General features: G+C 44.6%; 1 protein-coding gene across 1 annotated transcript in view; it reads right to left on the reverse strand.

Annotated features, from left to right (window-relative positions):
* Positions 1–10,608, reverse strand: part of LOC146869394 (amine oxidase [copper-containing] 3-like) — a 46,353-nt gene extending 35,745 nt beyond the window's left edge. The window contains exon 1 of the mRNA XM_085599717.1: positions 8,953–10,608. Coding sequence (XP_085455843.1) covers positions 8,953–10,552 — 1,600 coding nt within the window. The 5' untranslated portion in view covers positions 10,553–10,608. The remainder of the gene's footprint in view (positions 1–8,952) is intronic.
* Positions 10,609–11,753: the final 1,145 nt, after the last annotated feature.

Genomic DNA, 11,753 nt, shown 5'->3' on the forward strand with positions numbered 1-11,753 from the left:
AGGCAATAGTACACAGCTAAAAACGACTTGTAACAACAACCCAATTCAGTCAAGATAGTCAGCAGATGGATATCAGGACTTACCAGATGCTTTCAGTTAGTTCATTCACATGTAAATTAACCGGGTACTATGGCAGGCAAGTAACTCAGTAAGTATGTTGGTTACACCTCCCCAAACTTATAATATACACAATTATCAACAGCAGAATATCAGATATCCTCAAACTGCCTCAAATTTACCACCAGAATGCAGTCTGAGCTGGAACTCTCAATACTTAGGAAAGTAGGTACCGAACCTGATTGGCACGGCAAAGTACACACCAATGGAAGAATATGTGCCCTATATATACTCACAAAACAACATACCCTCTTAACCAGCCACCACCATACCTTGGGCCAGTAATACTTCATTCCACCCATCTCCCCACACTACTGTATTGTCAGTAACTCTACCTTCCATCCAACTATAAATGATCTTTGCTAGTGAAAATTCCTTTTCACCTATCAACCCATCCAAAGCAACTTCCAGAAAACCCTCGTCCAGGTCACTTCTCCGTTGCTAAAGCAAATAAAAATTCCTTCCACACAGCTATCCCCCGTGCCTCTACTGGAAGCCATCCTACCTACAAATTATTAAAACCATTTCACACACCCATGTTATTTTCATGTTACTTTACTTACTGGTTGCCATAATGGTTTCCCCTGTGCGCTACTGCAGGGCTGAAGGGATATAATTTTGTGTGATGTGGCATCCATGACCACCTGTGCATTTGTATAACTACCAGCCCTATCAGAGCTGGGTATAGCTGCCACCTATATATGCAACTTCCATGCAGGGACAGATTAAACCCTATTGAGACCCCTAGGCAGTCGAAATTTCATGGCCCCCCTCGTAAATGATCTCCTAATACCCAAATGCACCAGATTTGTGTGCAAACTGACAGCTGACAGAAGATGAGCTTTTTAAGAGTCGAACTGTTATGTGGATCTGATGTCTGGTTTATTAACTTAAAGGTGTATTTTGATCCATTGTCGCGGGGCATCTAAAAGGAGTGGGGCCCATAGGCTGGTGCCTACTTCGCCTATTTGGTAATCCGGAACTGCTTCCAAATCACAGTGGTTTGTTTATTTGTACCTGACAAAGGTATTCTTCAGTTAAGTAATGACACAAATCTTGGTGGTTCCAACACGGTGTACTTGACACATGGCTGAATTTGTTTTCTCTCCCCAATAATACAGTATCTGTCCAACTGTTTGCACAGAGCTGTGCAGCGTGATCATTGTTTATATGTAGGCTTTCCTGTTTCCAGTTTCTATTTTTGGTAAATTCCAGTGGGGTTTTTTCGGTGTTTTCAAGTGATTTCTATACCTTAAAAAACTGTGGTTATCAGTGGTTACACATTTTCGCGCCATTAAAAACTATAGAAACAGTGTGTTTCCCGTGTTTATGGAACGTTTTGCTTTTATTATTGCTTGCTTTCTGCACAGATAGCGCATGGTATATAGATAGTGTAAGTATATTGTGTATGTGGTCCAAATAGATTTTTGCAAATTAAACTTATTGTAGTACACCATACAATACTTCTTCAGTGAGTCTTTGGTTATGTGCACTCGCTCTTTCCTTCTCATGTAAACTTCTGTGAAAAGGCCCTCTCAACATTGACACTTGAGATGGGCAGAGCCAAAATAGCCAGTACGCAATTTGTTAAATCTGGCCACTGGTATAGCTTTCCATGCCAATACTGGTTCACTTGAAGATTGCGATACTCAGGGCAGGGTCTTCAGTATTTGCACTGATCTGGACGCTTATACCCTCAGAGTTATTGAAGGGGTCAAAAATGAGGCAGCACTTTTGAACTATGTAGGAAATTCCCCTTTACAGAAGGGATCTAGAACAGAGTACCACAGTGAGGTTTCATTGACTTCAAATGTCATTGGTGGTGAAGGGACATTTCTATGCATCATTGCAAGCCATTTTTCATACATTGTAAAATAAGAGTTCCTGAATTGCTCTTCACCATTGCTTTGGAACATGTTACAGTGCCAAAGTCACTAAAGGTGTCACCCAGCCTACTCTCAAGGAGATGTTTCACATCTACACCAATTATGCTGAACACTTGGCAGACAAGGGTGTTTTCAGACTCTAGTTTTTTTATTATGTCCACTACAGCAGTTATGTTTTCCTGTAAAAATCTAAAAATCTAAGATGCAGTAGAGTGTACTTTGTTTCACACCACTATCAATATGTGATCAAAGATCCTCACATTTCTTGCCATTGGCATCATCACTCAGCAAACATTCTGTAAACGGTTGCCGCATGGATAATATAGCATCCATAGCCCCTTGGACTGAGAATCATCAGCTAAGGGACACAGTTGGGATGACTCTTTCTTTGATGCCGCATAAAGCACCAAATGATAAATATTTGGGTTTTAGTTCCTGTGCATAAGAAAACAGTGAACCAGAATGGACTAAAATGTCAATAGCGATCCTCATTAACTCTGAAGATTGTAAAGATGCTTTCAGCATGCCATCTAACAAGTGGCAAGGATCTCTTACAGGGAAGCACTTCAGCTCAGGTTTCAATTTTGACAGGTCATCACGCAGCTTTTTCATATACAAAGCTGAATCACTGCAAATACAAACAATATCACTCCAATCTTTGTTGAACTTGGAAAGAACCTTTTTTGCAGAGCATTCCAAGTGACACTGCATTCCGTGTTTTCCAAAAGTCTCGTGTCATGTTTTAACCACTATCCCAGATGCTTGGTGACAGCGCTCTTTTCACAAATACTTGTCACTATACCTTGCATTGAATGTTTAAAGCCTGAGGTGTTGGCAATTCACCTATTATCCATATTGACTCACTAGAAACTGGGGTCTGATGCATTAAGGGTTTTTACCCATTCTCTGTGGGTAAATGTGATGCCACATATTAGGAAAGATTTTTATAAAACCAGCCATTTTATCTATCAGTGAAAGAATCAAACGCAGCCAAAATATCAGATATGATTTTGATTATTCCTGATTCTCGACAGTTCATAAAACAATTAAACAAGACCTAAAACATGCTTCTAAACCCTGCATCTTTAGACCTGAGACCACAAAACTGAAAAAAAACAAAAGGAAGCAGAAACAATATTTTAGTGGCACCCCTAAACAACAAAACTCAAGCAGAATAAGGTTAGCCCAGACTTTCTTACAGCTAGCTTGTATAACAGAGTTACATTGTATTGGCCCCTTCAGGAAGAAAAAAACGATTCTTCCACTCTCTTTTTCCTTTCTTTGAATGGCATTTAGTGTGTGGTTGTACGGGTGTTTTTTCAGTGTTTATATGTTTTCACTGGTGAAGGCTATTTTTCTATCAGGGGGGTTTTATCAGTTATTATAGGTTTAGGCCTCACACCGGTCAGCCTATTTATATGTTATATTCTCCATGACTTTTCTCCCTAGCCCTTTCACCCGGACCTTTTCCCTGCCCTGCTTTTTAGGTCTGGCCTATTGGCAAAACGTTGTAAGTGTTCGGTGTTCCCAAAACGACTCCTGTCAAGAAGAACAATTGATGCAGGTTGTTGGCAGGGAAAATGGGGTGACACTGCAGTCACAACAGGAGAGAGGAAGGGCGAGTTCGAGAGGAGGTTGCCAACGCCAGGAAACCAAAGAGGAGTGGACCAGTCTTGTACCCAATGAGGTGTGATTGATGGGTGTGTGACATGACAACACAACAGTGGCACATGGGGGGGAGAGGCAAGAGGGAACCAGGCTGAGAATCCAGACATAGGAAGGTATGACGTAGTAAAGTACTTACAGTACCTGTGGTGGTGTATAACTATGCCCAAAAATGGGACTTTCTAGATAAGGTGAAACTTATTTCATTTGTAAATGTTTGTTCACTCTGATTCTCCTGTTTTTTATTCTTTTGCCAATCTTTCTTTGCTCTTGGCTCATTCCATCATCTTCCTATTTTGCTCAGACCTGCTAGTTAACCCTGCTGTTACCCCCTTAACTATTGTGCCTTACTATCTCTTATCCCTAATTCAATCCCTTGCCACTGTCCTTCTTATTCTTCACATTTACTTAGGCCTCTCCAGCTCTTACCAATATTTTTAGATGTCTTAGACAAAGCTACAGCTGTGTCGCCAGCCTCATATAAACAAAAACAAATACTAAATAAAAAATACACTTATATTTACAAAAAGGAGTTCTGGGTTACTCTATTTAACTGTCATTCACATTTTGCGTCCTTCTACCAAAGCATACAGCATGGCAATTGATCAGCCCACTCCAGCCATTGGCTCTCTTGCATTGTGAGTGACAGCATTTAACCCAATCACATGCGTGCATCCTCCTAATGAGAAGTATACTTCAGTGCTAGGGCTGGAGGGACAATAATTTCCTTTGCCAATATTTATTTTCATTCTTTAGCCTTTTTTCATGTTTTTTAAGCAAAGCCAATAGTGCAATTTCCGTGAGCCAAGAAGACTTTTTTCCTGTGTTCGTCATTAGAACTGAAAAGGGTTTCAATACCCAGTTCACATACGCTTGCTTGGTACCAAGACCCCGTAGTCTTCTTTAAAATTATCTGTGATGGTTATATTTTTTTTTTTATTTCATTGTTTTTGGAAGCACATGATCGCCACAGGTAGGTGGCATGTTTTCCTTTTTAGCATTTATTTTTATTTTTGTTGCATATGTTAGAAACAAAAAATAATAACTGTTGCACCACCAGACCTATTGGCTTTACCCATGCATGGTATTATTTATTACATTATCAGGTGAGTCAGATTAAGATCTCAGCAGACAATTTCCCCAGATGGGTTTACTCTTGTCATTGAATGTCAGATAATGCATACAGTATTCCACAATATGTTTTGTCTAAGAAATGCCCATAAAAGATTCCATATCCCCCCCAAAAAAACAGATCCCAGCAGAAAGATGGGTCAAACACTGTGCTTAGCCGCCATGAATCACCGTAGTGAGCTACAGGATTTTTAGGTCTCGCTGGCGTTGCAGCGCGAAGCGCTGCCGCCAACGAGAACTATTGTTGCCGTGATGCCTCTCAAGGGAGACAGACCGGGGCACACGCAGCGATCGGGGTCTGTGGACGCGCTTCTGAGACGCACTTGCGCAGACGCACACGCACACACACAGACATGCGCGCGCACACACCCCGCCGCTGCCGACCCTCCTCACTGCATCCGCGGCTGCCTAACGCGCTCGCACACACCTCGCCACCACCGCCGCTCCCCCTGTACAATGGGCAGTCATTACCTGCTTCTTGTGTGAATCCCTGTAGCACTTGAGTGATTTTCATGCATGACGTCACAGGCCTGTGTTGAAGTCTTTCAAGCGGGTCCAGTAATTAGAAGTGACTTGAAGTCAAGCCTACCGCGAGAAGAACAGGGTCAGGCTGACACCCGGGAAGCTAGAAATCATTCGGCACCTGCTATTCTCAGAATACATTCCTCTTCTCAGTGCTGTCAAAGCATAGGCTTTCTTAAGCATCTCACACGCCCAGCAAACATGAACACTTCCTGCTACACGTGCGAAAATGTTGTTTTCATTCTTCCCTCTAATTATTTTCAGGTCAGCTTCTCACATGATGCTGCAGTTGTCACGTTTGCTTCTTCCACGTCCCTGTATTTAGTTGTGTTTCGTCACCCAGCATTCGATGGTAGCAGCTGCTGTAAATAGAGCATGCTGAAGTAGCGTCTTGGTGGTTTTTTTTCTATGTACTTACGTCATTGGCAACATCAGACGGAAGCGTGCGTGTGTCATAAGTAAAGTTGCCTCCTTCGCAGAACTGTAATTGCGGTAAGCGACGCACGCGTGAAAGGAGTAGAATGTTTTGGGTGGGTACGTATAAGTAATTCACTGTAGCAATCAGCTGATGGCATCTTCTAATAACACCTTATAGGTGATGAATGTGTTTGATGACCTCAACCTTATATAATGAGATTAAAATATTACGTATACCTCGGACTACGTGGGGCCGAGCACACACACCTGTGCCAAGTTCCTGGTAAATTGAAATTGAAGCATGCTGAGGCAGGGTTGAAACCCTCCGAGTGGGGAATGGATCATAATGTTATAGGTTTGCCTCTATCGAGGCTTCTTCAGTGTCAATATTGATTACTCTTTAAACTGGAGCTACACCGTTTGGTTAGTATCTACGAGTGCTCTGGCTATACTGAGGTTTTGCTTAATGACTGGGCTTGCAGAATTGCCTTTTCGAGCTAAACGTGTTTGATGAATTGGGGTGCAGTTTCAAGGCTGCCATGAGCCCTAATGCAAGAGAAATGTCTCTGATATTAGTTGGGCAGTGTAAGACAGCCAGAATTGGGGTGCAGTGGGCCCATCACACCCCTGCACACAGTTGAATTGCATGTGCTATAACAGCTATGCTAATGATACTGTTAACAGACCCTTCTCTGTTCTTGTTGTAAGCATTGTAATCCACGAATGATTTTCCAAATGTGTCCGAGATTTTGTTGTTCATTTTGTGAAAATGTGCTACCACTAGCGTGACTCGTTATGTTTCTGTGTTGGGTGGATCTGTTTACATCAGTGAGTTAAGGGGGACGGTTCTTGGTGTGTGATGGGTGAGACAAGAGGGCCATACAGAGCCTACTTGCCTTCTAGGCTTGTTTGCATGTTTATGGCCCGTCAGAAGTACATGGGTGTAAGACTGTTCATAGTAACGAGTAAGCCTGGGCAAAGCACTACGCTACGCTCGCGTAGTTTGCGAAGTTCGCGCTACTTCGCGCTACGCAAATTGCACGTAGCACAGTGCGAACACACGTAGCGTAGTGTTGCGGTCATTTTTTGCTTGCTCACGGTCCTCAACGTCAAGTTGGCGACCACGAGCAAACAAAATGACATCCCGGCGAGACTTTTAACTTGTTCGCGATCAGCAACATCAAGTTGGCGATCGCGAGCATGGAAAATAAACCTCCCGGCGAGATTCCCAACGCGAGGAGGTCAGGTTTCTCATTGCGAGGGGTCACGTATGCTCGCGACCGCTCGCGATGAGAAACTATCAGTTCGCGTTGAGAAAGCTGCCGCTCGAGTAAAAATCTACTCGAGCAGCAGAAAACTACAGCTCGCACTGTGCAAGATGCCATTTTCAATGATTGCACAGTGCCGGTTGCTTGTCCGCACTGTGCAATCATTGAAACCGACATCTGGCACAGTGCGAACAAGGTACTACGCAGTTCGCGAAGTGCTACGCGTAGCTCGCGTAGTGCGAACTGCACTTTGCGTAGCTTCGCGAAGTGCTACTTCGCGAACTACGCCCAGGATTAGTAACGAGTGCCATTTTTTGCCATAGTAGACAATCAACATATATTTGTGCTGCCTTGGATGTATATTAAGCAAAAGACACACAATTGATGGCTAGATTCAAACTGGAACGGCATGGTGAGCAAAAAAAACGATGGATTTAGGCCCAGATCTCTGTACTGGGGTGAATGTATGACATTGTTCTGCATTCTGTTCATCAATTGTTCTTTTTGTATTTGTCACCCCGAGTGGGACGGGTATGCCCAGACGTGGGTCCCGTGCTCTCCATGCCACTGGAGTCAAGCTATCTTGGCTGATGAGAGCTGAAAGCCCAAAACAGGTCCAAGGATGCTTGTTTACCAGTCCAGGGAGGACCTGGCCTGGCAGTTCGGGTTAGACTGTTCCCATTGGGCGCAGGGTCAAGACTGATTTGCATATGGTTGGGGCCAAACTGTAATGGCATTGTGAGCAAAAAAACAATGGATTTAGGCCCAGATCTCTCTACTCGGGTGAATGTATGACATTGTTCTGCATTCTGTCCATCAATTGTTGTTTTTGCATTTGTCACTCTGAGTGGGACGGGTATGCCCAGACGTGGGTCCCGTGCTCTCCATGCCACTGGAATCAAGCTATCCTGGCTGAAGAGGGGTGAAACCCCGAGACCTGGCTTGGCAGTGCGGGCTGGACTGTTCCCATGAGGCACAGGGTCAAGACTGATTTGCATATGGCTAGGTTCAAGCTGGAACGGCATGGTGAGCAAAACAAGCATTTGCAATGCAATAGGTCTCGCAGTTACACGAGTGAAAGCTATTGGCATTGTGAATGACAATGCCAATAGGCATTGTTATTTGCAATGTCAATAGCTCAAACTCGCATAAATGCGAGACCTAATGCATTGCAAATGCTTGTTTTATAAGTCGCGCAGAAGGCTGCCCTTCTTTCATATTTTTTAACTTTAGCCTTTATATCTTTTCAACCAGTAAATTTCTCAGGCTCTCAGTGAGTCAGTGATGGGAGCAAAACACTCACCTGGTCTTCCCTCTGTCCATTTCAACAACAATATAACTTGCCTCACAGCCACTGTTCACTGTCTAACTTCCTATGAGAAACCTTTAAAACTTTATGGCATGGGGAGGCACATTTAAAAGAACAAAACCTAAAAGGGTGGCTGTCGATCACTAGCCTTTTAATAAAGCTATCACTGGAATCAGCTGTGAGAAGAAAGCTGGGAAAACATTCCTTTGATAATGATAACTCCATGTAACATTGCCCATACTAGTACATTTGCATCCCACGCAAGGCCAGCAGAGGTATGTGTGAATAAACACAGGGACACACTCAACATATGCAAAACACCTTTTCAGTCCACATGCCTGCATTTACATAAAGAGGACATGTTGTTGACAAAAGAAATGAAAAATACAAATGGAATCAAAAATCTACATTTGATCTTAGTAAAAAAATAGCTGGGAAATTAATTGAGTATAAATTCCGAAGAGCAATAATAGCACTCACAATGAGCCTAGTATTGGGAAAAAACATCCTTGACCCCTTCTTTTGATTGACTACAACCAACCTCAAAAGCAAAACAGAAGCCTTATGCCTTTAGTGGCCAGGCAGAGTTTTGCTATGCCTAAAGTATGGTAAAATTGAGTAAAGGGGATGAACTTACCTCCAATGTCTAGGTCAACTTTATAATTCATGAAGTGGGTATGGATCGTTCCCAAGGTGTGTTCGCCAACTCTAGACCCGAAATCGAGACCGTCGGCATAGAGGAATGAAGAACTTATGTAGCCCGTGGCAGACACTTTGGCTTCAATCACTCCATTCTGGTAGAACATAAAGTCCCACACATAGTCATAGTTGATGAGTGTGGAAACGGCCCTGATTACCAGGACGGTACTAGGTAGACCACCGTAATACATAGAATGCAAGTTGGAATAGTGCCGCCTCAGAGGTATACCTGCATTCTGCTCAAAAATGCATATTGAGTTTTTGACAGTTTCTGGAGACTGGGATTCAATCATATGGTGGGTATCCACGTAGGTAGCTAGATAAGGGCAGTCCACTCCCCTGACCAGCTCATGCGCAAATCTTCCGATGCCAAAACTGCTGTCTATGTACCTGGTTACGAGTAAACCTGGAGCATTCGAACCATAGATTGCAATGGCCTCCTGCACACTCAGCTCGTAGACAACCCTCTCCCCCTGAAATCTTACATCAAAGAGTCGCAACCCAGAGTTGACGTGCTTTCCAAAGGCGAAGCTCCAGGACTGAAAGAAGACTTGGTTGTCTTTGACACTGTAACGTGGGCCGGTGGGCTCATATTGGAAAGGAGTATTTGCGGCGGTGCCCCCTAAAGGATTCATGGAAGCAATGTCCATTTCAGGTGGCACTTTACCCATTTTTTCAACCATCACTTTGCCTGTTTTATACTCCTCCTCCAGGTGAACCATATCGTTGAAATACTTGCCCTTGTAAAACACTTTGACCACTCTCCACTGGGAGACATCTAGACTTTGATGATCAACCAGGATTTCCAAGCCCACCGGGTGCAGGAAGAAGCCACTACCACTAACGTTATGGAAGAGGACAAACCACGTTTTGCGGTCCCCAGATCGGAACCCACGGGGGACCGTGGTGAGAGCAGCAAAGTTTGTCCCATCATAGTCATACGCATCTTTCAGGAAGGTAGGCGCCTTGGCAAACTCTTTCTGGTAGATCAAAGAGTACATTTCCATGTACTCTTTCCCAATCACAGGTCTGCGGTGGTAGGGGAGCTGGTCTTTGTACTTCTGCAGAGTGATGTCTGAGTGGTAAGTTGGGCGAGGCAGAGGGCCTACCACGTACTCCGTGATATTAGGTACTTGCTGTTTGCCGAAGAAGACCACCGCCAGCGCCTCTCTTTTGGGCTGTGGTCCTCTGTTGTCTAAGAAATTCAGGGCATCTTGCTTTTTGGGGAGCACGACATCGACGTAGTAAATGCAGTTGTCGGAGGGGTTCGCTTCCGCGGCGTCTACAAAGTCATCGCCAAGGTTCTGCTGAAGGTAACGCACCACCTGCGATAACTCTGTAGGGGTGAGGTCAGAAAAGATCACACCCTGACCATCCTGCATTTCCTGTTGGCCAGTCTGCTTTTCCTGCTGGCCACTGTGTTTTTGGCCCCCGCACTCTTGCGCCTTGGCCCCTCCACTAGACAAGAGCACGCAGACCAGGGCTAAAATGGTGACCAGTGCCAGGGCGAGCAGCACGAGCACGGCCTTAATATTCATGCCGGGGCAGTAGGCCCTGGGAGGAGAAGTGAGAACGGATGCTCCGGCGTCCTGCCCCGCGCGGCTGGAGTGGGTTTCCACTTCACGTGCCGCACATATTAAATATGCAGGGGGGCGGCTGAGTTTCATCAGAGGATAAGAGACAGGCGAGGGGGGAATGAATGTGGCAAGCCAAAATGGGCGGGCTACTCTTTGTGGCATCCAAAAAAGGATTGCTTTCTTGGGATTCTGCACCGAGACCGCCGAGTGTCTTCAAGGACGCCTCGAGCTGAGGGGGTTCATGTGAGGGCGCGCGGTGTTGTTTCCGCACTGAAAGCAGCCTGAGCGCTGACGGTGACGCAGTACGAAAGTAACCATATTGTACCCATCGAACCCTCTGCCGGGAACTGCAGGCCTTCATTCTTATGTTTTATTACAAGTTGTCCACACCCTTTATGAACGCAAAGCAACATAATTTCATTAAAAAAAAATGCAGAAGTAGGCATGACAGTGTAGAGCGAGACTCTGGGCGTGAAAGCGTCCGTGAAAGTTTAAAGGTCAGTGCAGCACGTTGTAAATCAGCGCGTAATATGATTATTGCACCACACAATTGAAAAGCTTAACACCATCATATTTATTTTTTTGTTGCATATTTATGTAGCGCGAACTCGACCCGAAGGTATTGGAGCTCTTTACACGAGCACCGTATTTACATTACACATTCAGATACAGGGAGATTAAGTGATTTGCCCAGAATCACAGGATGTGGACGCGACCCCGAGGCTCGAACCCTGGTTTGCAGCACCAAAGTCGGCAGTCTGGCCGACGGACCACATCCCCTCCCCACTTAATGGATTTTCAATTTTCTTAGTGTAATGCGACCAATATTCCCGGATCCAGACATTCATAACTCAACCAGCCCTGTTTTTAAAACGGGGTGAACAGTACTACAAGTCCCAGAATGCAAAGACCACTTCTGGACTGAATGAGCCATTCACGAATGGGCCTGGAAAACCTGAAAGCTCTGTGGTCCATTATGAAGGGGCCTTTGAGGCGCATAATGGCAATGGTATGCCTTCGGCATTTCTGGCCTGTTTCAGTGCTTAATTTGAGCCTGTGGTTTCCGGTGCTCGGCACCAGTACTTGATTGTCAGCACCGGTACTTTTGACAGTCTACCACATTGCGGCGCTGTATATCTCATTTAGAGATCAGGGCAAGAAC

The sequence above is a fragment of the Triturus cristatus genome, chromosome 1_1 (genome assembly GCF_964204655.1).
Source record: "Triturus cristatus chromosome 1_1, aTriCri1.1, whole genome shotgun sequence".
Taxonomy (NCBI): domain Eukaryota; kingdom Metazoa; phylum Chordata; class Amphibia; order Caudata; family Salamandridae; genus Triturus; species Triturus cristatus.